The following is a 21555-nucleotide window of genomic DNA, read 5'->3' as shown; positions in this document are numbered from 1 at the left end:
CAACATCAACGTTGGATGGCCGGGCAAGTTTCATGACGCTCACGTCTTCAGGAACTCTGGTCTGTTTAGACGGCTGCAGGAAGGTATTTACTTCCCGGACCACAAAATAACTCTTGGGGATGTGGAGATGCCTACAGTGATCCTTGGGGACCTAGCCTACCCGCTAATGCCCTGGCTCATGAAGCCCTACACTGGCGCCCTGGACACTGAAAAAGAACTCTTCAACTACCGGCTGAGCAAGTGCAGAATGGTGGTGGAGTGTGCTTTTGGACATCTCAAGGGGAGATGGAGAAGCTTACTCACTCGCTGTGATCTCAGCGAAACCAATATCCCCATTGTTATAGCTGCTTGCTGTGTGCTCCACAATCTGTGTGAGAGCAAGGGGGAGACCTTTATGGCGGGGTGGGAGGTTGAGGCAAATAGCCTGGCATCTGATTACGCCCAGCCAGACAGCCGGGCGATTAGAAGAGCCCAGCGGGACGCGCTGTGCATCCGGGAGGCTTTGAAAGCCAGGTTCCACAGTGAGCAGGGTAACCAGTGACTTTTAAGTTTCTGTACAGAGAAGCTGAACCTGCCCCCGTTTCTTTACCCAGTTAAGGATGACTATCCTCTCCAGTTACAGACCCCCTCCACCCCCTTCCAAAAAAATAAAATCAGTTTTACTTTTGTTATTGAACACCATTGTCTTTAGTACTGTTTTCGCGGGAATCTTTGAAACCGGGGACGCAGACTGTGGTGGGGAGCGGATGTAGTGTACTGATGCAAATGATCCTTCTAAACTCCAGGAATGACAGGATTCACAGTGGCGGACTGGTTGTTTCAACGGAGCCTGCCAGCCCTCCTGAGTGGGACTGCATGTATGTGGGGGCTATGTGACTTTCTGGCAGGGGGCGGAGGGTTACAGATCCCCTGCTGCGTGCCTCTGTGATCCAGGACAAGGACCGCTGCATACGATCTGTAACTGCCCTCCCCCACCACAAAGTCACAGAGCAACTAACCCCCCCCGCCCCCCACAGAACATGAAAACCACCTCCAAGACTGACCAGGGTAACTAGTCACTGCACTGTGTATGTGCCCTGCTGCTGGACCTGCCCCCGCCTCTGTACCCTGCTAAAGGTGACTGTCCTGTCCAATTACCAAGCCCCTTCCCCCCCTTCAGACAGACTCTCCCTCAAAAGAGCCAGACTGAAACAGTAATGAACAGAGACGTATTATTTATTAACAACCAGACAGGAAACTGGGGGGTGAAAGTTGGACGGGGGCTTGGGTGAGGCGGGCAGGAAAGGACTTTTCAAATTTTGGGGAATGACAGCCTTCTGGTGCTTGAGCAGTCTGCAGGGGTGGAGTGAGAGTTTTCACGGACTCTGCCGCCCCTCCTTCTTTGGACTTTGGGCGAGGGGGGTATGGGACTTGGTGGCGGGGGAGGGCGGTTACTGATAGACTGCAGCGGGACTCTGTCCTCCTGCCTCCGTTCCTGCAGAACATCAACAAGGCGCCGGAGCGTGTCCGTTTGCTCCCTCAGAAGTCCAAGCAGCGTTTGAGTCGCCTGCTGGTCTTCCTGCCGCCACCTCTCCTCACGTTCCATGTGTGTCCGGTGCATTTGGGACAAATTCTCCCTCCACTGGTTCTGTTGTGCTGCCTGGGCTCGGGAGCAGCCCATTAGTTCTGAGAACATGTCCTCTCGCGTCTTCTTCTTCCTCCGCCTAATGTGCGCTAGCCTCTGGGAGTGTGATGCCAGGCTGGGTTGGGAGACAGTCGCAGATGTGGCTGTGGGAATGAGGAAAAGGCAGTGAATTCCTCCAAAACATAAATGTAGTTGTGAATCAAGAACATAGTCTTTCTCTGTGAACAAGACCATGAACCACACCTATCACATGCGCACTCAGGACAAGGTCGAATTTTTGAACCTCGCCTTCAGTGCCTGGGCTTTTGCACTGCCGATCTGGGAAGCGGGGCAGGACACGGTACTCTCTGTAGCAGGCAAACATGGTAAGCCATAGACTTGTGGCTGCTTAAAACTTTAGGAGTACCACTGGCCTCCTTTCACATTGAAAGCACTGCCAGTCTGTGCTGCCAGCAATCGGCCAAGCAGGAACTCTGGCCCTGTCCCACCCCCTCGCGGATGTGCCAGGGAAAGATCCCTGGATGCTGGCCCTCTCCCGCCCCCACCGCGTGGCTGTAAACCAGCGGTCACAGTTCTGTAAAGGAACTTGTTGCAAGCAGTCCCAATACTAACAGTCCCCTACCTAATTCAAAGCAGGTTGTCATGAGCGACATTACTCTCATGAGGATCCCGGACACCGAGATCCAACGGATGCTTCGAGAAAGCCTGCAGAGACCGGGGCCCTATGCCGCCATGCTATGCAAGGCACTGATACCAGAGTACCTGCTTGTCTCCTGGCGCGGGAACGTCTCGTACTTCGGTGGACCAAGTAAAGCCGCTCTCCCCAGGAACCTGATGAACAGGCTATCCCTTTACCTGCAGGAGAGCTTTGTGGAGATGTCCGTGGAGGATTACTGCTCTATCCCAGGACATATAGACAGTATTCTAATATAGCTGCAGTAGCAGGGACTAAAGAGTGGAGCAGCTTGGGCAGCACAATCATGCACAACCGGACACTGTTTGATTTTTTTTAAATAGTTGTTACTGATTACTTAAGCGCCCAGGGGGAAGAAATCATGATTCACAGATTGTTCTTAGTCTTAATATTCATGTTTTGTAAAAAATAAAGGTTTATATGTTTAAAGCACTTACCGCTTGATCCTTCCCCTGAATCTGTGTCCGGGTTAGATGCTGGGGACGGTTGGTAGGGGATCTCTGTAAGGGTGATGAAGAGCTCCTGGCTGTTGGGGAAATCAGCTTGGTAAGCGCTGTCGACTGCCTCGTCCTCCTCATCTCCTTCCTCATCTTCCCCGTCCGCTAACATGTCCGAGGAACCGGCCGTGGACAATATCCCATCCTCAGAGTCCACGGTCAGTGGTGGGGTAGTGGTGGCGGCCGCACCAAGGATGGAATGCAGTGCCTCGTAGAAACGGGATGTGTGGGGCTGGGATCTGGAGCGTCCGTTTGCCTCTTTGGTCTTCTGGTAACCTTGTCTCAGCTCCTTGATTTTCACGCGGCACTGCGTTGCATCCCGGCTGTATCCTCTCTCTGCCATGGCTTTAGAGATCTTCTCATAGATCTTTGCGTTCCGTCTTTTGGAGCGCAGCTCGGAAAGCACAGACTCATCGCCCCACACAGCGATGAGATCCAAGACTTCCCGATCAGTCCATGCTGGGGCCCTCTTTCTATTCTGGGATTGCACGGCCATCTCTGCTGGAGAGCTCTGCATCGTTGCCAGTGCTGCTGAGCTCGCCACGCTGTCCAAACAGGAAATGAGATTCAAACTGCCCAGACAGGAAAAGGAATTCAAATTTTCCCGGGGCTTTTCCTGTGTGGCTGGTCAGAGCATCCGAGCTCGGACTGCTGTCCAGAGCGTCAACAGAGTGGTGCACTGTGGGATAGCTCCCGGAGCTATTACCGTCGATTTCCATCCACACCAAGCCTAATTCGATATGGCCATGTCGAATTTAGCGCTACTCCCCTCGTTGGGGAGGAGTACAGAAGTCGAATTTAAGAGCCCTCTATGTCGAACTAAATAGCCTCGTGGTGTGGACGGGTGCAGGGTTAATTCGATTTAACGGCGCTAAATTCGACATAAACGCCTAGTGTAGACCAGGCCTTAGATTGCTTGTTTTTGGTATTCTGATTTTTCATTAAAGTTACAATATCAGGTTAATTTATAACTTAAATTTAGTCCCCCTCCCTATTTGGATTTGAATTTGCAAAGGATCCTAAGGGAGTTATGAAATGTAATGGAGTTGGGTGCCTAACTCCCTCACCCAGCCTTACATATTTTTTTATCAAAGTCTAATCAACACAGGCAATCAACAATTATATTTTCTCCCTTTTCAATATAAACCAATGTTTTAGGTACCTAGGTGTTTTGAAAATCCCAGTAGGTGCCTAAATACCTTGACTAATCTAGCCCTAAATCACTTTTGAAAATAGGATTTATAGTTAAATTTTCAAGTTCAGCTAACTAACTAAAGAGCCAATGAGACTGAAGCTCCTAAGTCACCTAGGTGCTTTAGAAAATTTTACCCTAAGGCTCCCTAGTGTGCTTTAACGTAGTATAGTTTGAATTCTAGGGACTTCAATGGAAGTTAGGCACCAAGGTGCTTTTGGAAACCCTGCTAGACCTGTTTGCCTCTTTAGTACCTTTATACCTTTGAGGATCTCAGCCCTAGTGCTTAGCTATCCAATTCCACCGGGTTGTCATTGTGCTCATGAAATCCTGACCTGGTCAGAGCATTTGCCATCCACATGGGTGTGAAAATTACTGAGCAATATCAGGCATTATCCCGGTAAATACAATGGGAATTTGCTGGGCTAAGGACTGAATAACATTTAAGTAAGGGGTAAAATAATTGCTAAAATTATGCACCTGATCTGCCTTCCCCTTCACGTAGCTGAAATTGCGTAATTTAGATTGGTTCCCCTCCCCCCGAGTGTAGACCAGGCCTTAATGAACATTGACAATTAAGCACTGTCTGGTACATAATTCTATATGAAATTCTTGTTCTGTTCTCACTTATATGTTAATGTGTCATGAATAGGCTTGGCAGCATTTTATTTTTATTATTTATAATTTTGATGGGTAATATCAATGTTTATTTTTAAGCATTTTCTCCACTTTTTATTTATTTCAATGTTCATACTTGTAAAAAATTATGGGGGTGGGGGCAGGAGACTGTCGGACAAATGATAGTTGACACTGAGATTCAAAAAGTGAAAGCTCTATAAACCATTAAGACACAAATTGTCAACATCACATGTTAAACTATAGAAAGTAAATATCCTTAATTCAACAGATCATACTTGTTTTTACTATTCATTCACTAACCCGTTTGTAACAAGCCCAATTCATGAGTCTAAATCACTGGATTTTGACTCTAATAAGTTCTTCAGCAGCATTTTTTTTACTTTGCCTATCTGTAAATTTTGGGTATTATCGATGGAAATACATTTTCATCAGTTTGTGTGTATGGTGAAATTGACGTTTACCAACATTTACCAATACAAATCTAATCCTTCCAAGCCGAGTCATGAAGTTTGTTTCTTGGTTGTTAGAATTTGATCCTGGCCAAAATGTAAAATCGTTTTAATGTTAGATACAAAGGGGGAGATTTTCAAAGGATTTTCTATGGGAGTTGGGCCACATAACTGCCTTTTTTGCCTCTGAAAATCTTCACCAAAGACAAAAATCATGATCATGGGTACAGAAGAAGAAGACACCTAAATAACCCCAGTGTTCCAAAGCTATGTGTTGGGAAGGTTAGCTGAGTTTTTAAATGAGTGGGACAATGGAGAGTGAGGGAGGATCTTGGAGAAAAGATTAGGAGTTCACGTTTGGCAATGTGCTGGAATTAGAGATTATGATTCTCTGCCTTGGCATGTACCAATGTAAAATGTTCATCGTAGAGCCTTTGAGGAACAAAGACAAATCCTGCCTACCGCAGAGCACAGCAGAGATTCCTGAAGGAGAAAATAGCAGAGGACAAGACTGATCCATTTACCTTAATACTAGAAGAAAGGAAATTTTCAGGGAAACTGGGGATTAATGTTCTTGTTGTTATTCTTTTAATCCTGGTTCCAATTTTACATTTACACCTTTTATATTTGGGTAAAATTTTCAGAAGTGCCTAAGGGCCAGATTTGCAAAGGAATTTAGGCACCTAAAGATTCAGCTAGACACCTAAATACCATTAAATATCTGGCTTCTAGGAGCCTAATTTTTATTGAAAATCTACCGGACGTGAGCTTTTAAGGGCCATATTTTCTAAGGTATTTAAGTTTCTAAAGATGCAGATAGTTTTTTAGTGGGATTTTCAAAAGCACTTCAGCAGATGAGGCACCAAAATCCCATTGATTTCAGTGGTAGTTAGGTACCTAACCTGCTTAGGTACTTTTAACATTTCCACAAGGCACCTAGGTGCACCTTCAGGAAACTAAATCTTTCTAGAGTTCTCATCAATAGCCCATTGGCATCAATGAACATCTTTCAACTGAATTAAATGGCCTTTAGATCAGGACCTATGTGGATATTACTTTTAGCAATTCACATTTAGGCCCCCATCCTGAGATCATTACTCAAGTGCTAAATTATATTATTTATTGTTGTCCAGTTGACTCTAATGGGGACTACTCACACTAGGAAAGAAAGCCTGTGCATAAAGCGTGTGCACGATCAAGATCATAGTGACATAGGACAAACTTCTGAGTGCAGATCCAAAGTTTAAATTTGTAGCAACTCCAGTGTTTTCATTATCTGTGATGTATGACTGGTTGGCCAACTCACAGGATATTGTGTCTGTTCCTTGATTCAATAGCTGAAAAATTCTTAAACAGCAGACTAAAGAACAACATGCAGGAAATACAGAATGATGAACAATGTTAGTGGATATTTTTTTTTTAAATTAGTGAAGAATTTCAAAAAATCAAACGTATTTCCCTTTTTAAGGGTTTTAAGTTGGGGGGTCCTACATATTGTTAAATGGGAAAAAATCAATAATATTTTCTATAAAGTTTTCCATTTAAACTTTGACAAAAAATGAAATGAAAAATTTCATTAAAAAAAAGAAAACAACAATTCAGTAAGTCAACAGTTCTTTAGAAACATTTTCATTTTTGAAAATGGTCATTTTTCAACAAAAAAGGAATTACAAGGGAGAAGTTTAATTACTGTTGATGGGAACTATTGATTTTAATGGGTGATAGGCACCTAGATGCTTTTGAGAATCCCACTAGGTTCCTAATACCTTTAAATAGCTTGCCCTTGATGCCTGACTTATTTCTATTTTTTAATTTTTGTATCCAGACCAGTCTTATCATCAGAGTGTAAATAAACTTTAACTTTTACCTTTGTATCCCCCTACCTTTTGGAAAGTGTTTTACTTATTAAGGCTGGGGATTTCAAAGGAGGGTAAAGACGTAGGCTGGGTTTACCAAAGGAGCCTGAGAGAGTTTCAATAGAATTTTTGCACCTATGTCCCTTTGGCATCTTTGGAAGTCCCAGCCATAATTAGAGCTGGTTGGAATTTTCATTGTAGAGGAAATTCCAATATTTTAAAATTTGAAATTGGTTTTCATCAAGATCTGGATGAATATTTAAAATTTGGAGATTTTTTGTGGAATGAAACATTCCAAAAAAATTAAACTCAGAAATGGCAAAACATCCATTTTGATCCAAACCAGTGCTGGTCGGAACCCAGAACACCCATTCCATAGTAATCTCCAAAGTTTCATCTTTTTATTATTATTACCCTGAATCATAAATAAATAAACAAATAAATATTTCAGAACTTCTTCCAGACCAAAATTCTGAAATTTCATGTAGAAAAAATAGAGAAGACATTCTGCCTGCCTACCTGGCTTTCTTTAAAAGTTTTAATGGAATCAACACATTCTCATGGAAGTGTTCTTTTTAGAAAATTTTCAATCAGTTCCTGTTCCAATGTTTCAAAGTGAAATATTTCATTTCAAAATGTCAATTCAAAATGAAAAAGTGACATTTTGACTGAAAATGACATCAAAATTAATCATTTGAATGTCAATTTAAGTCAAAATCTCAAAAACAAAACTTTTCATATCTTTGACAGGGTTCCTGAGCTGGTGGATGGGGGGAAGAAGTAGATAGGAAATATCTTAATTTTAGTAAGACTTTTGACACAGTCCCCATGACATTCATATAAGCAAACTAAGAAATGTGGGCTAGAGGAAATTACTATAAGGTGAGTGCACAATGGGTGGATTAATGGTACTCAGAGAGTAGTTATCAATGTTTTGCTGTCAGACTAGGAGGGCATATCCAGTGGGGTCCCACGGGGCCATTCCTGGGTCCAGTACTAGTCAATTATTCCATTAATAATTTGGATAATGGAGTGGAGAATATGCTTATAAAATTTGCAGATGACACGAAGCTGAGTGGGTTGCAAGTACTTTGGAGGACAGCATCAGAATTCAAAACAACCTTAACAAGTTGGAGAATTGGTCTGAAATCAACAGGATGAAATGTAATAAAAACAAGTTCAAAGTACTTCACTTAGGAGTCAAAAATCAAATGCTCAACTACAAAATGGTGAATAACTCGCTAGGTCAGACGTGGGCAAACTATGGCGGACCGTCCTGCCCAGCTCCTGAGCTCCCGGACAGGGAGCCTAGTCCCTAACCCCTCCCCCACTGTCCCCCCACCCCCGCAGCTGCCGGCCTCGCTTTGGCCCACCGCTCCTGCTGGGCAGAGTGGGGAACGCAGCTGGCTCTGTCCAGGTATCGCGGCTGTGAGCTCCTGCTTCTGGTAAGGGGGCGGGTAGCAGGGGGGTTGGGTAAGAGAATGGGGGTTCTCTGGGGCAGTCAGGGAGGAGGGGGTGGTTGAATGGGGTGGAAGTTCTGGGGTGGTGGTCAGGGGATGGGGAACAGGGAGGGTTGGGAGTGGGAATCCCAGGGGGCCTGTCAGGGGGCGGGGATGTGGATGGGGTCGGAAGGGCAGTCAGGGGACAGGGAGCAAGTAGGGTTGGATAAGGGGGTGGGATCTTGGGGGGAAGTTAGGGGTGGGGGATCCCGGGAGGTGGTGGTCAGGGGACGAGGAGCAGAGGATGGTTGAATAGGAGGTGGGAGTCCTGGGGGGCTGTCAGGAGGTGGGGGTGTGGATAGGGGTCGGGACAGTCAGGGGACAGGGAGCAGGGGGGTTGGATAGGGGGCAGGGGTCCTGGGAGGGGGCGGTTAGGGGAGAAGGAGCAGGGGGTTTGGATGGGTTGGAAGTTCTGAGGGGGGCAGTCAGGGGACGGGAAGTGGGAGGGGGCAGAGAGGGGGTGGGGGCCAGGTTGTTTGGGGGGCACACCCTTCCCTACCTGGCCCTCCATACAGTTGCGCAACCCCAATGTGGCCCTCGGGCCAAAAAGTTTGCTCACCCCTGTGGTATCTGTCTGTTCATGTAGAGAGCTTCTACATCCATAGAATACTAGTACTAGGCGGTAGTACTGCTGAAAATAATCTGGGAGTTATAACAGATCTCATATTGAATAGGAGTCAACAATTTGATGCAGTTGCAAAATACACTAATAACATTTGAGGTATAGAACAGGAGTGTCATATGTAACACCAGGAGGTAATTGTCCCACTCTACTCAGCACTGGTGAGGCCTTAGCTGGGGTACTGTGTCAGTTCTGGGCACCGCACTTTAGGAAAGATGTGGACAATTTGGAGAGAGTCCAGAGGAGAGCAACAAAAATGATGAAAGGTTTAGAAAACCTGACGTAGGAGGAAAGGGTTAAAAAAAACTGGTCATGTTTAGTCTTGAGAAAAGAAGACAGAGGGGGGATCTGATAACAGTCTTCAAATATAGTAAGCGCTGTTATAAAAAGGACAGTGATCAATTGTTCTCCACGTCCATAGAAGGTAGGACAAGAAGTAATGGGTTATTGTCATAATTTTATAGCTGGGGAAAATGAGGTTGAGAGGGGACTTAAGTAACACACCAAAGCTCCCCCTGTGTAGTGAGGATTTGGCGAAGACAGGACTAGAATGCTGGTATCCAGGCTACCAGTCCGGTGCTTTCACCAGGAGACCAGCCTGACTTAGTAGAGTCTGTTACACATTCTAGGGAAGTCTGTGAAATTCTGTTGAGACTGAATATCCTCAGGGTGTTGGGAAGATGGGGGTGGAGTACAAAACCAACCCCCTCATGCAGCCAATATGAGCTGCAGTTCATTAACAAGGTAGGTAGGGGTAAAGCCAGTTGGATGATGGTGGAGGGAGATTCCTATCAACATCAAAAGCTATAGAATTTCCCCAAATCTTTTGGTTTTGAAGAGGCAGATTATCATTTATACTAACAACACTTCACACCACTCTGGCAGTGGAATGGGGGTTTAAAATCAGAGTGAGTTATACTTATTACATACATTTTAAGGTCCCTTTATATTGTTACAGCGGTGTAAAATGACCTTAATGTAAATGTGAACCAGATGTGAAATATTCCTATATTTGTTATATATTTAGGTGGGGAGAAAGCAAGATAAACCATGTTATGATGCACCATTTTTCAGCAGCCAAGGCTATTGTGTGTCATCCAGAGAGAAAAAACATTGTGAATGAAGGGAGTTTGTATTGATAAGCTCTATCAGAAGACATGGTAAGTTTGATCCACTAGCCTGATCCAGCCTATCCTGGAATTATAGTTTAAAGTAACTGTATTGAGAAATAGGTTTGCCTTTCTTAGAAATGTGAGCTACCTGAAAATTGCTGTTCAAAAACTTTGCCTCATTGAAGAACCTACACACCTGTACTCAAGGAATGAGTCTATCTCATCACTTTTTGTCTAATATAGTATGAAATCTAGGATGAACAAAAGGAAATACTATTATTTGTAAATTGTATAACTAATAGAATCAAGTGGGAAACTTGCTTTTTGCATCAAAATTTATCACAAAAAAATTGTTATTCTCAACAATTTTTTTTCCCGGGTTTTGGTAAAAAAAAAAAAAAAAAAAAGCTTTGATAAACCATAACTGTTCAGTTTTCAGTCAAAACATTTTGTTCTTTAGTCACCAGAAACTTCTTCTTCTTGTTATTGTTTTGATGAAAGTCCCAAAATTATTTTATTGACTGATTGATTTGCAAAAATCTCTGTTTCATCAAAAAGACAGTGTCCATCGAAAAAATGTGAGAATGGAAAATTTCCAAGCAGCTCTAATACATTAACCTGTGGAATTTACTGGTATAGTAACTTTAATGAGGCAAAGAAGAAAAGAAGAAAATATATGTATAGGTACATAGAAAGATAGATAGATACCCACCTATTTCCAATCAGTGCACAGAAGTGAGAATCTCATCTCTTGTATTCTATCCTCAGCTGTCTTTGTGATTTGAACATATCACTTCACAGTATGTATCGAAAAAAATGTGATAATGGAAAATTTCCAAGCAGCTCTAATGCATTAACCTGTGGAATTTACTGGTATAGTAACTTTAATAAGGCAAAGAAGAAAAGAAGGAAATTTTACTGTGCTTCTGAGAAACAGTTTTGTTGTTGTTTGTCTCTCCGTGCTTGCCTGGCTTGTCTTCTAGAGTGTAAGATTTTTGGAAATGGTCTGGATTCTGTGCTATGTTTGTGCCATGTTCCACACAATGGAGTCCCAACCATAGATGGGACCTTAAGGTTCTACCAGAAGACACACAGTAAATGATAAAGATAATTTCTAATTTCTGATGTCAGTCTCTTGTTCCTGAGAATTTTGGTTGGGATTTTCTAAAGGGTCTGAGTAGGACCAGTTGGAAATTGGAATTTCATTTTTTGAAAAAATAAAAAAAAATCTCAAGATTTCAAGCTATGTTTTGTTCCGATATGGAAAGAACACAAGACTTTTCAAAAAGAGATGTACAAAATATCAACCCACTACAGCCAGGTGGTTAGAACAGTTACCCAGGTCATGGGAGAATCATGTTCAACTCCCATGTCTGGTAGTTTCAGAAGTGGAACTCAGACCTTGGCAAGTGCACATGACACCAAGCTATGGCATTAGTTCTTATCATTTGTTCTCACTTTGATCAGTAATTCCATCCTGAACCTAAGAACATACCCAGATGACACTTTTGTTGAAACCAATATGTTTCCATGAAATATTTCTGTTGCAACAAAATGGTATTTTCAACATAAAAAAAAGTTTTGTCTAATTATTTATTGTATTGTATTGTATTTTTCCCAGCTCTAGGCCTAAGTAGCACAACTCCCATTGAAGATCAGGGAGTATAAGTGGCTTAGGAACAGAAGTCCTAATGACATTCAGTGGAGACTTGTGGTCCTAGGTCACTTAGGTGTTTTTTAAAATCCCAGTCATTTTCCTGAGCAGAAAGCAAGGTTATCTTGAAGGTGAGGCATGAAGACAATGGACCAAATCGTGAGGCTTTCTCATGGGTGAGTGGAGTGGGGTTGATGGGCTAGACCAGCAACAGGGGAAAGCTGCCATTGGGTCAGCCATCCCACTGACTCCTCATGGGTCATAGAGGAATAAGGAGTGGAGCTCTCATCTCTGTTGCAGAGCCCGAAAGATGCACAAGCACAGAATGGTGTTGAGTAGCACTTGCTTCCCTTCCCTTATCTTTAATCAGGGTTCTAGGTATTATTGCTGGGATTTTAGAAGGAGCCCTAAGGTGCCAAAATCCCTTAGAATTTCAGCCTGGAATCCTGTTCCTTGTATTTCACCAGGGAAGCGAGTTCAAGCAAGAGCCAGGTCTACCAGGTGCAGTGTCAAATCCCACAATCCCAGAGCCCAGATAGGTGTCTTGAAAGTGTTTTAGGAGATGTGGGCAGAGTTTAAGGGCTATGGATCTGCAGATATTTTATAGGTACCCTGATAGGGTAAGGTATTTGGCGCTTCACATTTGCACATCCAAAAGTGTGTTCAACATGTTTAAATGCCTTATAATTCCTCATGTTTTGACAGATGGACCTCATGGCTGGAGCAGAAATAGAAAACCAAACCAGCGTGCAGAAATTCATACTCCTGGGTTTTCCCGGCACTTGGTATTTTCGGATTTCCCTTGCAGTGGTGTTTTCAATTATGTATTTCCTTACAATTGTAGGGAATATGTCTGTTATAGCCTTAGTGTGGACCCACCCATGGCTCCACACCCCCATGTACTTCTTCCTCTGCAATCTCTCCTTCCTGGAGATCTGGTACACCACGGCCTGCGTCCCCAAGGCCATTGGTGTCATGTTCGGGAAAAGCCAAACCATTTCCTTCACCGGCTGCATCCTGCAGCTGTATTTCATATTCTCTCTGGGATCTACAGAATGTCTCATACTGGCTGTCATGGCCTATGACCGCTATTTGGCCATATGTCATCCATTGCGCTACAGCTCCCTCATGAACAGCACTTTCTCTGCTCAGCTGGCCCTCATCTCTTGGCTGTGTGGGTTCCTGGCTATCTCTGTGCTGGCATCTCTAATATCCATGTTGTCTTTCTGTGGCCCTAACATTATCAATCACTTCTTTTGTGACATAGATTCCTGGATAGCGCTTTCTTGCACTGACACGAGCCTCGTTGAGCTGGCAACTTTTATCATCTCTATTAATGTCCTCCTGGGCTCATGTGCAGTAACCCTAGTCTCATACATTTACATCATCTCCACCATCTGTAGAATCCCCTCAGCCCAAGGCCGCCAAAAGGCCTTTTTCACTTGCTCTGCCCATCTCACTGTCGTAACTATCTGGTACGGCTCCACCATTTTTCTGTATGTCAAGCCTTCTGCACAGAACTCATTGGATCTAAACAAAATAGTCAACGTCTTTAACACTATTGTAACTCCTCTAGTAAACCCTTTCATTTACACTCTAAGAAACAAAGAGGTGAAGCGAGCCTTGGAAAAGGCAATCAGTGGCATGTAAAGTGGTTTTCAAATGGTCTGCATTTAGTAGCAATGTTGTCAAAGGGACCAAAATTAAAATTTCCTGAAGGTCATTCTTATTGCATGTGAACATTTCTTTGTTTTACAGGTTTCCTCATTGACTGTAACAACCTGATGTTGACTTACAGATGAACTCAAGTGGGAGAAATGCAAATTTATCATGCTGAAAATTCCAAGTTGCTAAATTTGTGTGGCATTTGCCAGGATCTATATGGATGCACCCATTGATAATTACGTAGAGGCCTAGGCCTAAGGGAGTTGGGTAACAAGCTCCCATTGAATGTCAGATATAGATTAAAGCTGACATTTTCAAAGGAATGTGTGCAAATTAATTGCCTAGATCTCACTAAATTTCAATACAAGTTAGGTGACTAGCTTCCTTGCGCTCCTTTGAAATTCCCACTTTCACACTTTATCTCCTCTACTTACATTTATGATATATTTTCCAATAGGAGGGACTTGTGTGATGCCATGGAACTGACTGTGACAGACATGGCAATTTCCTGCAATATCCTTGGGAGACATTATTGAATTACTGTCCCATATTGATGTGTCAATAGAAGAGATTTTAGAACAACTTGATTAATTAAACAGTAATAAATCATCAGGACCAGATGATATTCACCCAAGAGTTCTGAAGGAACTCAAATATGAAATTGCAGGACTACAAACTGTAGTATGTAACCGATCACTTAAATCAGCCTATGTGCCAGATAATTGGATGGTAACAAATATAATTCTAATTTATAAAAAGGGCCCCAGAGGCTATCCTAGGAATTACAGGTCAGTGATCCTAACTTCAGTACTGGGCAAACTGGTAGAAACTATATTAAAGAATAGAATGATCAGACACATTGATGGTCAGAATTTGTTGGGGAGGAGTCAAAACACCTTTTGTAAAGGAAGTCATGCCTCACCAATCTATTAGAATTCTTTGAGGGGGTCAACAAACATGTGGATAAGGGTGATGCAGTCTATATAGTGTACTAGGATTTTCAGAAAACATTTGAAATGGTCCCTCTCCAAAGGCCCTGAAGGAAATTACTCAGGGGATAACAGGGAAAGTCCTCTCATGGATCAGTAACTGATTAAAAAATAGGAAACAAAGGGTTAGAATAAATGGTCAGTTTTTAAAATGGAAAGAGATAAAGAGTGTGGCCTCCCAAGCAACTGTACTGGGACTTGTGCTGTTCGACATATTCACTGATGATCTGGAAAAGGGAATGAACAGTGAAGTGGCAAAGTTTGCAGATGCTACAAAATTATTCAAGATCGTTAAGTCCAAAGCTGACTGCAGAAAACTGGGTGACTGGGCAACAAAATGGCAGATGAAATTCAACATTGATAAGTGAAAGTAATGTGCATTGGAAGAAATAATCCAAACTATACATACAAAATGATCATGGTGGGTTCTAAGTTATCTGTTACCACCCAAGAAAGATATCTTGGAGTCATTGTGAATAGTTCTCTGAAAACTTCATCTCAATACACAACAGAAGTCTAAAAGGCTAACAGAATCATAGAAACATAGAACTGGAAGGGACCTTGAGAGGTCATCTAGTCCAGTCCCCTGCACTCAAGTATTATCTAGACCATCCCTGACAGATGTTTGTCCAACCTGATCTTTAAAATCTTCAGTAATGGATATTCCACAACCTCCCTAGGCAATTTATTCCAGTGCTTAACCACTCTGACAATTAGGAAGTTTTTCCTAATGTTCAACCTAAACCACCCTTGCTGGAATTTAAGCCCATTGTTTCTTGTTCTAGCCTCCGAGGTTAAGGAGAACAATTTTTCTCCTTCCTCCTTGTAACAACCTTTTATGTACTTGAAAACGGTTATCATGTCCCCTCTCAGTCTTCTTTTCTCCAGACTAAACAAACCCAATATTTTCAATCTTCCCACATGGGTCATGTTTTCTAGACCTTTAATCATTTTTGTTGCTCTTCTCTGGATTTTCTCCAATTTGTCCACATCTTTCCTGAAATGTGGCGCCCAGAACTGGACACAATACTCCAATTGAGGCCTAATAAGCGGGGAGTAGAGCGGAAGAATTACTTCTCGTGTCTTGCTTATAACACTCCTGCTAATACATTCCAGAATGATGTTTGCTTTTTTTGCAACAGTGTTACACTGTTGACTCATATTTAGCTTGTGATCGACTATGACCCCCAGATAACTTTCCGCAGTACTCCTTCCCAGGCAGTCATTTCCCATTTTGTATGTGTGCAACTAATTGTTCCTTCCTAAGTGGAGTACTTTGATTTGTCCTTATTGAACTTCATCCTATTTACTTCAGACCATTTCTCCAGTTTGTCCAGATCATTTTGAATTATAATCCTATCCTCCAAAGTACTCACAACCCCTCCCAGCATGGTATTGTCCGCAAACTTTATAAGTCTCAGAGGGGTAGCCGTGTTAGTCTGGATCTGTAAAAAGCAACAGAGTCCTGTGGCACCTTTAAGACTAACAGATGTATTGGAGCATAAGCTTTCGTGGGTGAATGCGTCTGATGAAGTCGGTATTCACCCACGAAAGCTTATGCTCCAATACATCTGTTAAACTTTATAAGTGTACTCTCTATGCCATTATCTAAATCATTGATGAAGATATTGAACAGAACCAGACCCAGAACCAATCCCTGCAGCACCCCACTCATTATGCCCTTCCAGCATGACTGTGAACCAATGATAACTACTCTTTGGGAATGGTTTTCCAACCAGTTATGCACCCACCTTATAGTAGCTCCATCTAGGTTGTATTTCCTTAGTTTGTTTATGAGAACGTCATGTGAGACAGTATCAAAAGCTTTACTGAAGTCAAGATATACCACATCTACCACTTCCCCCCATCCACAAGGCTTGTTATCCTGTCAAAGAAAGCTATCAGGTTGGTTTGACAGTTTTGTTCTTGACAAATCCATGCTGACTGTTACTTATCACCTCATTATCTTCTAGGTGTTTGCAAACTGATTGCTTAATTATTTCCTCCATTATCTTTCCTGGTACACAAGTTAGGCTGACTGGTCTGTAATTCCCTGGCTTGTCCTTATTTCCATTTTTATAGATGGGCATTATATTTGCCCTTTTCCAGTCTTTTGGAATGTCTCCCATCTTCCATGACTTTTCAAAGATAATCACTAATGGCTCATATATCTCCTCAGTCAGCTCCTTGAGTATTCTAGGATGCATTTCATCAGGCCCTGGTCACTTGAAGACATCTAACTTGTCTAAGGAATTTTTGACTCATTCTTTCCCTATTTTAGCCTCTGATCCTACCTCATTTTCACTGGCATTCACTATATTATACATCCAATCGCCACCAACCTTCTTGGTGAAAACCGAAACAAAGAAGTCATTAAGCACCTCTGCCATTTCCACATTTTCTGTTATTGTCTTTCCCCCCTAATTGAGTAATGGGCTTACTCTGTCCTTCGTCTTCCTTTAGCTTCTAATGTATTTGTAGAATGTTTTCTTGTTACCCTTTATGTCCTTAGCTAGTTTGATCTAATTTTGTGCCTTGGCCTTTCTAATTTTGTCCCTACATACTTGTGTTATTTGTTTATATTCATCCTTTGTAATTTGACATAGTTTCCACTTTTTGTAGGACTCTTTTTTGAGTTTTAGATCATTGAAGATCTCCTGGTTAAGCCACGATAGTCTCTTGCCATACTCCCTGTGATGTTGCATGCCATATGAGTTTATGAAAATATGCTAATAAGTGTGAATATAATGTAACTGGAAAATGCTTCATGCAAAAGCTCTCTTGTAAGGTATCATTACAAAGTTTATAATCTACTGAGTGTGGTCATCCTATTTGTATAAATGTATCGCTCTTATATCTGAAACTACAAATATGAAATATAACTCCGAGGTCCTATTGTAATTATGCAAAGTGTGGGCCATTTTTGGAATCTTGATGGCTCCCATCAACTTGGACAATTGTCTGTAGATGGCTCTGTTTACTTTCAAGCCTTCCTGTGAGTCAGGCTGGGAAGAATGAAGTCTTGAGGTCTCACAGGACATGTAACCATGTCACCTGGTACTGGAATCCATCTTAAACCTGGGGCTTTTCCATTTAGAAGGAGGGATGGGGACCCAAAGAGACAAAATATTCCTGCCTTGTGCCAAAGCTATATAAGGGGGTGAAACAGAACAAAGAGAGCTGCAGTCATGAGAAATCCCCTAGCTACCACCTGAGCTGGAAAAAGGACTGTACCAGGGGAAAGGATTGGGCCCAGACTAGGAAGGCATCCAGTCTGTGAAAGAAGCTTGTTGAAACATCTCTGAGGGTGAAATTTTATCTGTATTCAGCTTCTTACTATATTAGGCTTAGACTTGCATGCTTTACTTTATTTTGCTTGGTAATTTACTTTGCTCTGTCTGTTATTACTTGGAACCACTTAAATCCTACTTTTTATTTTTAATAAAATCACTTATTAATTAACCCAGAGCAATTATTAATTCCTGGAGGAGCAAACAGCTGTGCATATCTCTCTATCAGTGTTATAGAGGGCAAACAATTTATGAATTTACCCTGTATAAGCTTTATACAGAGTAAAACGGATTTATTTGGCGTTTGCACCCCATTGGGAGCTGGGTATCTGAGTGCTGGAGACAGGAGCACTTCTTAAGCTGTTTTCAGTTAAGGCTGCAGCTTGTGGGGGACGTGGTTCAGACTTGGATCTGCGTTTGCAGCAGACTAGCGTGTCTGGCTCAAACAAGGCAAGATACTGAAGTCCCAAGCCGGCAGGGAAAATGGGCTCAGAGGTAGTCTCAGCATCTCAGGTGGCAGTCCCAAGGGGCTCTGTGACCCAACCCGTCACACTTCCTATCTTTCCTGTGCAGTGGGATAGTTTGCTCTTGTGCCCTTAATAATGTTAGAATGCTAGGAAGAATTAGGAAAGGGATAGAAAATAAGACAAAAATATCATAACATCACTATAAACCCATGGTGTGCTCACATATTAAATACAGTGTCCAGTTCTGGTCACCCCATCTCAAAAAAGATATAGTGGAACTGGAAACTGTCCAGAGAAGGGCAACAAAGATGATCTAGGGTATGGAACAGCTTCCATGCTAGGAGAGACTAAAAAGATTAGGGCTGTTCATCTTACAAAAGAGATGATTAAGGGAGATATAATAGAGGTTTATAAAATCAAGAATGGTGTGGAAAAAGTGAATAGAAAAGTGATAGTTACCCTTTCCCACAATAGAAAAACCAGGGGCCACCCGATGAAAAGACACAAAGGGAGGTTAGTGGGTTTCAGATTGTTGTAATAAGCCATAAATCCTACCCACTAGTCTAGATGTGATAAATCGACCGCCAAGCACTCTCACGTCGACTCCACCAGGGGGAGAGGCGCAAACGGAGTCAACGGGAGAGTGTCAGCCATCGGCTTATCGCAGTGAAGTGAGTAGATATAAGTATGTCAACTTCATCTACGTTATTCACGTAGTTGAAGTTGCGTAACTTAGATCGATTTCCTCCCACCCCCAGTGTAGACCAGGACCTAGACTATGATTTTTAGTGTCTAGCAAAATTATGAATTCAGGCTCCCAGGCTCATCTTTTGAAAGTGTTGTGCAGGTTTCCTTTGAGGATGAGGACTGATAGACCAGATATAAAGCGATCGCTTTGTGAAAAGTGTTCACCCGCAGGTGATGTGGTGTTTTTGTCTTTTATCATTTTCCTGTGTGAGTTCATTTACGAGCATAGTGATTGTCTGGTTTTACCCACATAGTTGCTATTGGGGCATTTAGTGCACTGGATGAAGTACACCACACGTTGTGATAGGCATGTGTAGGATCCATGGGTCTTGAAAAATGTGTTGTGGGGGGTGTTATCATTGTAGCAGTGGAGATATGTCTGCAGGTTTTGCATCTGTTCTGGCAGGGTCTGGTGCCGCTTTGAGTTGGTGTTTCTTGGTCTGTGGGCAGCTTGCTTCTGATGATGAGCTAGGAGAGGATGGGGAGCTATTTGAAGGCCAGGAGAGGGAGTTCAGGAAAGATTTCTTTCAGGATGGGGTCCCTATTGAGTATGGGTTGTAGTTGTTTGATGATACCCCGTAAGGGTTCCAGTGTGGGATGGAAGGTGACAACTAGGGGCGTGCAGTCAGAGGGGATTTTATTTCTGTATTGAAGCAGGTTATTTCGGGGTATCTGGGTGGCCTGTTCCATGATATAATGTACTTCTCTGGAGGAGTGAGGTATTCACTATCTATGTAGCTACTAATAGGGGACCAGATTTTTAAAGGTATTTAGGCATCTAGTGAGATTTTCAAAAGCACCTATGTGCTTAACACCATTGATTTTCAAATTCCCAGCCACAAATATACACACAATTTCCTCTCCTTATTTGAGTTACTTGTGAGGTCTCTCCAACAGGTGGATGTATGGATGTGGAATTTTAAGACTCCAAGGGTGAACCAGACCACACTGCTGTCAATAGCAAAGCTCCCACTGGCTTGAATAGGACCAGGATTTTACTCCAGGGGTACATGTTAAATATCAATGTAATGCCACAGAGAAAAATTCACACCTGTGCAATGAGCCTGCAAAAAGCCACTTGATTCCCACCTCCACAACCTCAGAATAGATCATATTTATATCAGCTCAAGATCTGGCCCATAGATAGTGATCAACACCCCTAAAACAGCAGATCTATCCCTAGGAATATTCCTTCTGATCCATTTGTGTGGGACAGCTGTTATGACTCCTACCCAACCCACCTCTTGCTGCTCAGGAAAAAGAACATGGCAAAGATATCCGTATGTCTGGCCAATTCCCAGCTTTTGGAATAGCCAATGAAGGCCATTGGCATCTCACACACATGAAAGTAGGATTTTGGTGGCTTTACATTCGGGACCAGCTCCTCAAATAGGGGGCCCAGGATTGAGGAGTTAAACCGGTGTCTTAAATCCACCAATACACACCCCACTCTGGTCATGAGCAGGTCACACCTTGAATGGCGAGAGACTCTGGATGCTGCTTTTATTTATTTAGATTTTCCTGGCATTTTTCCAAGAAAGAGTAGTTCCATTGAAAATATTTGACCCTTTTTAGTTGAAATTGTCAACACTGTCAACATTTTTCATCACAAGAAATTATGCATTTTTCTATATTTTTTTTAATTGATTGAGGAAATGATCAAAAAATCTCAGACTGAATATTGAAAAAAATCAATATATGAACATTTCCACACACTATTCTGAAGAGTTCTGAAAGAACTCAAATTTGAAGTTGCGGAACTATTAACTAAGGTTTGTAACCTGTCCTTTAAATCGGCTTCGGTACCCAATGACTGGAAGTTAGCTAATGTAACGCCAATATTTAAAAAGGGCTCTAGGGGTGATCCCGGCAATTACAGACCGGTAAGTCTAACGTCGGTACCGGGCAAATTAGTTGAAACAATAGTAAAGAACAAAATTGTCAGACACATAGAAAAACATAAACTCTTGAGCAATAGTCAACATGGTTTCTGTAAAGGGAAATCGTGTCTTACTAATCTATTAGAGTTCTTTGAAGGGGTCAACAAACATGTGGACAAGGGGGATCCGGTGGACATAGTGTACTTAGATTTCCAGAAAGCCTTTGACAAGGTCCCTCACCAAAGGCTCTTACGTAAATTAAGCTGTCATGGGATAAAAGGGAAGGTCCTTTCATGGATTGAGAACTGGTTAAAGGACAGGGAACAAAGGGTAGGAATTAATGGTAAATTCTCAGAATGGAGAGGGGTAACTAGTGGTGTTCCCCAAGGGTCAGTCCTAGGACCTATCCTATTCAATTTATTCATAAATGATCTGGAGAAAGGGGTAAACAGTGAGGTGGCAAAGTTTGCAGATGATACTAAACTACTCAAGATAGTTAAGACCAAAGCAGATTGTGAAGAACTTCAAAAAGATCTCACAAAACTAAGTGATTGGGCAACAAAATGGCAAATGAAATTTAATGTGGACAAATGTAAAGTAATGCACATTGGAAAAAATAACCCCAACTATACATACAACATGATGGGGGCTAATTTAGCTACAACGAGTCAGGAAAAAG

General features: G+C 42.4%; 1 protein-coding gene and 1 pseudogene across 1 annotated transcript; one reads left to right on the top strand and one right to left on the bottom strand.

Moving 5' to 3' along the window:
* The window catches only part of LOC135887506 (E3 ubiquitin-protein ligase TRIM39-like), a 302230-nt pseudogene that overhangs the window by 132480 nt on the left and 148195 nt on the right, over positions 1 to 21555 (bottom strand).
* LOC135888198 (olfactory receptor 6F1-like) lies at positions 12553 to 13488 on the top strand. The gene has a single exon (XM_065416011.1). The coding sequence runs from the start codon at positions 12553 to 12555 to the stop codon at positions 13486 to 13488; it is 936 nt and encodes a 311-aa protein (XP_065272083.1).

This window comes from Emys orbicularis, chromosome 13 (assembly GCF_028017835.1).
Source record: "Emys orbicularis isolate rEmyOrb1 chromosome 13, rEmyOrb1.hap1, whole genome shotgun sequence".
Taxonomy (NCBI): Eukaryota; Metazoa; Chordata; order Testudines; family Emydidae; genus Emys; species Emys orbicularis.
The sequence above is the reverse complement of the archived record's forward strand: the minus strand, read 5'-3'. Positions and strand labels throughout refer to the sequence as shown.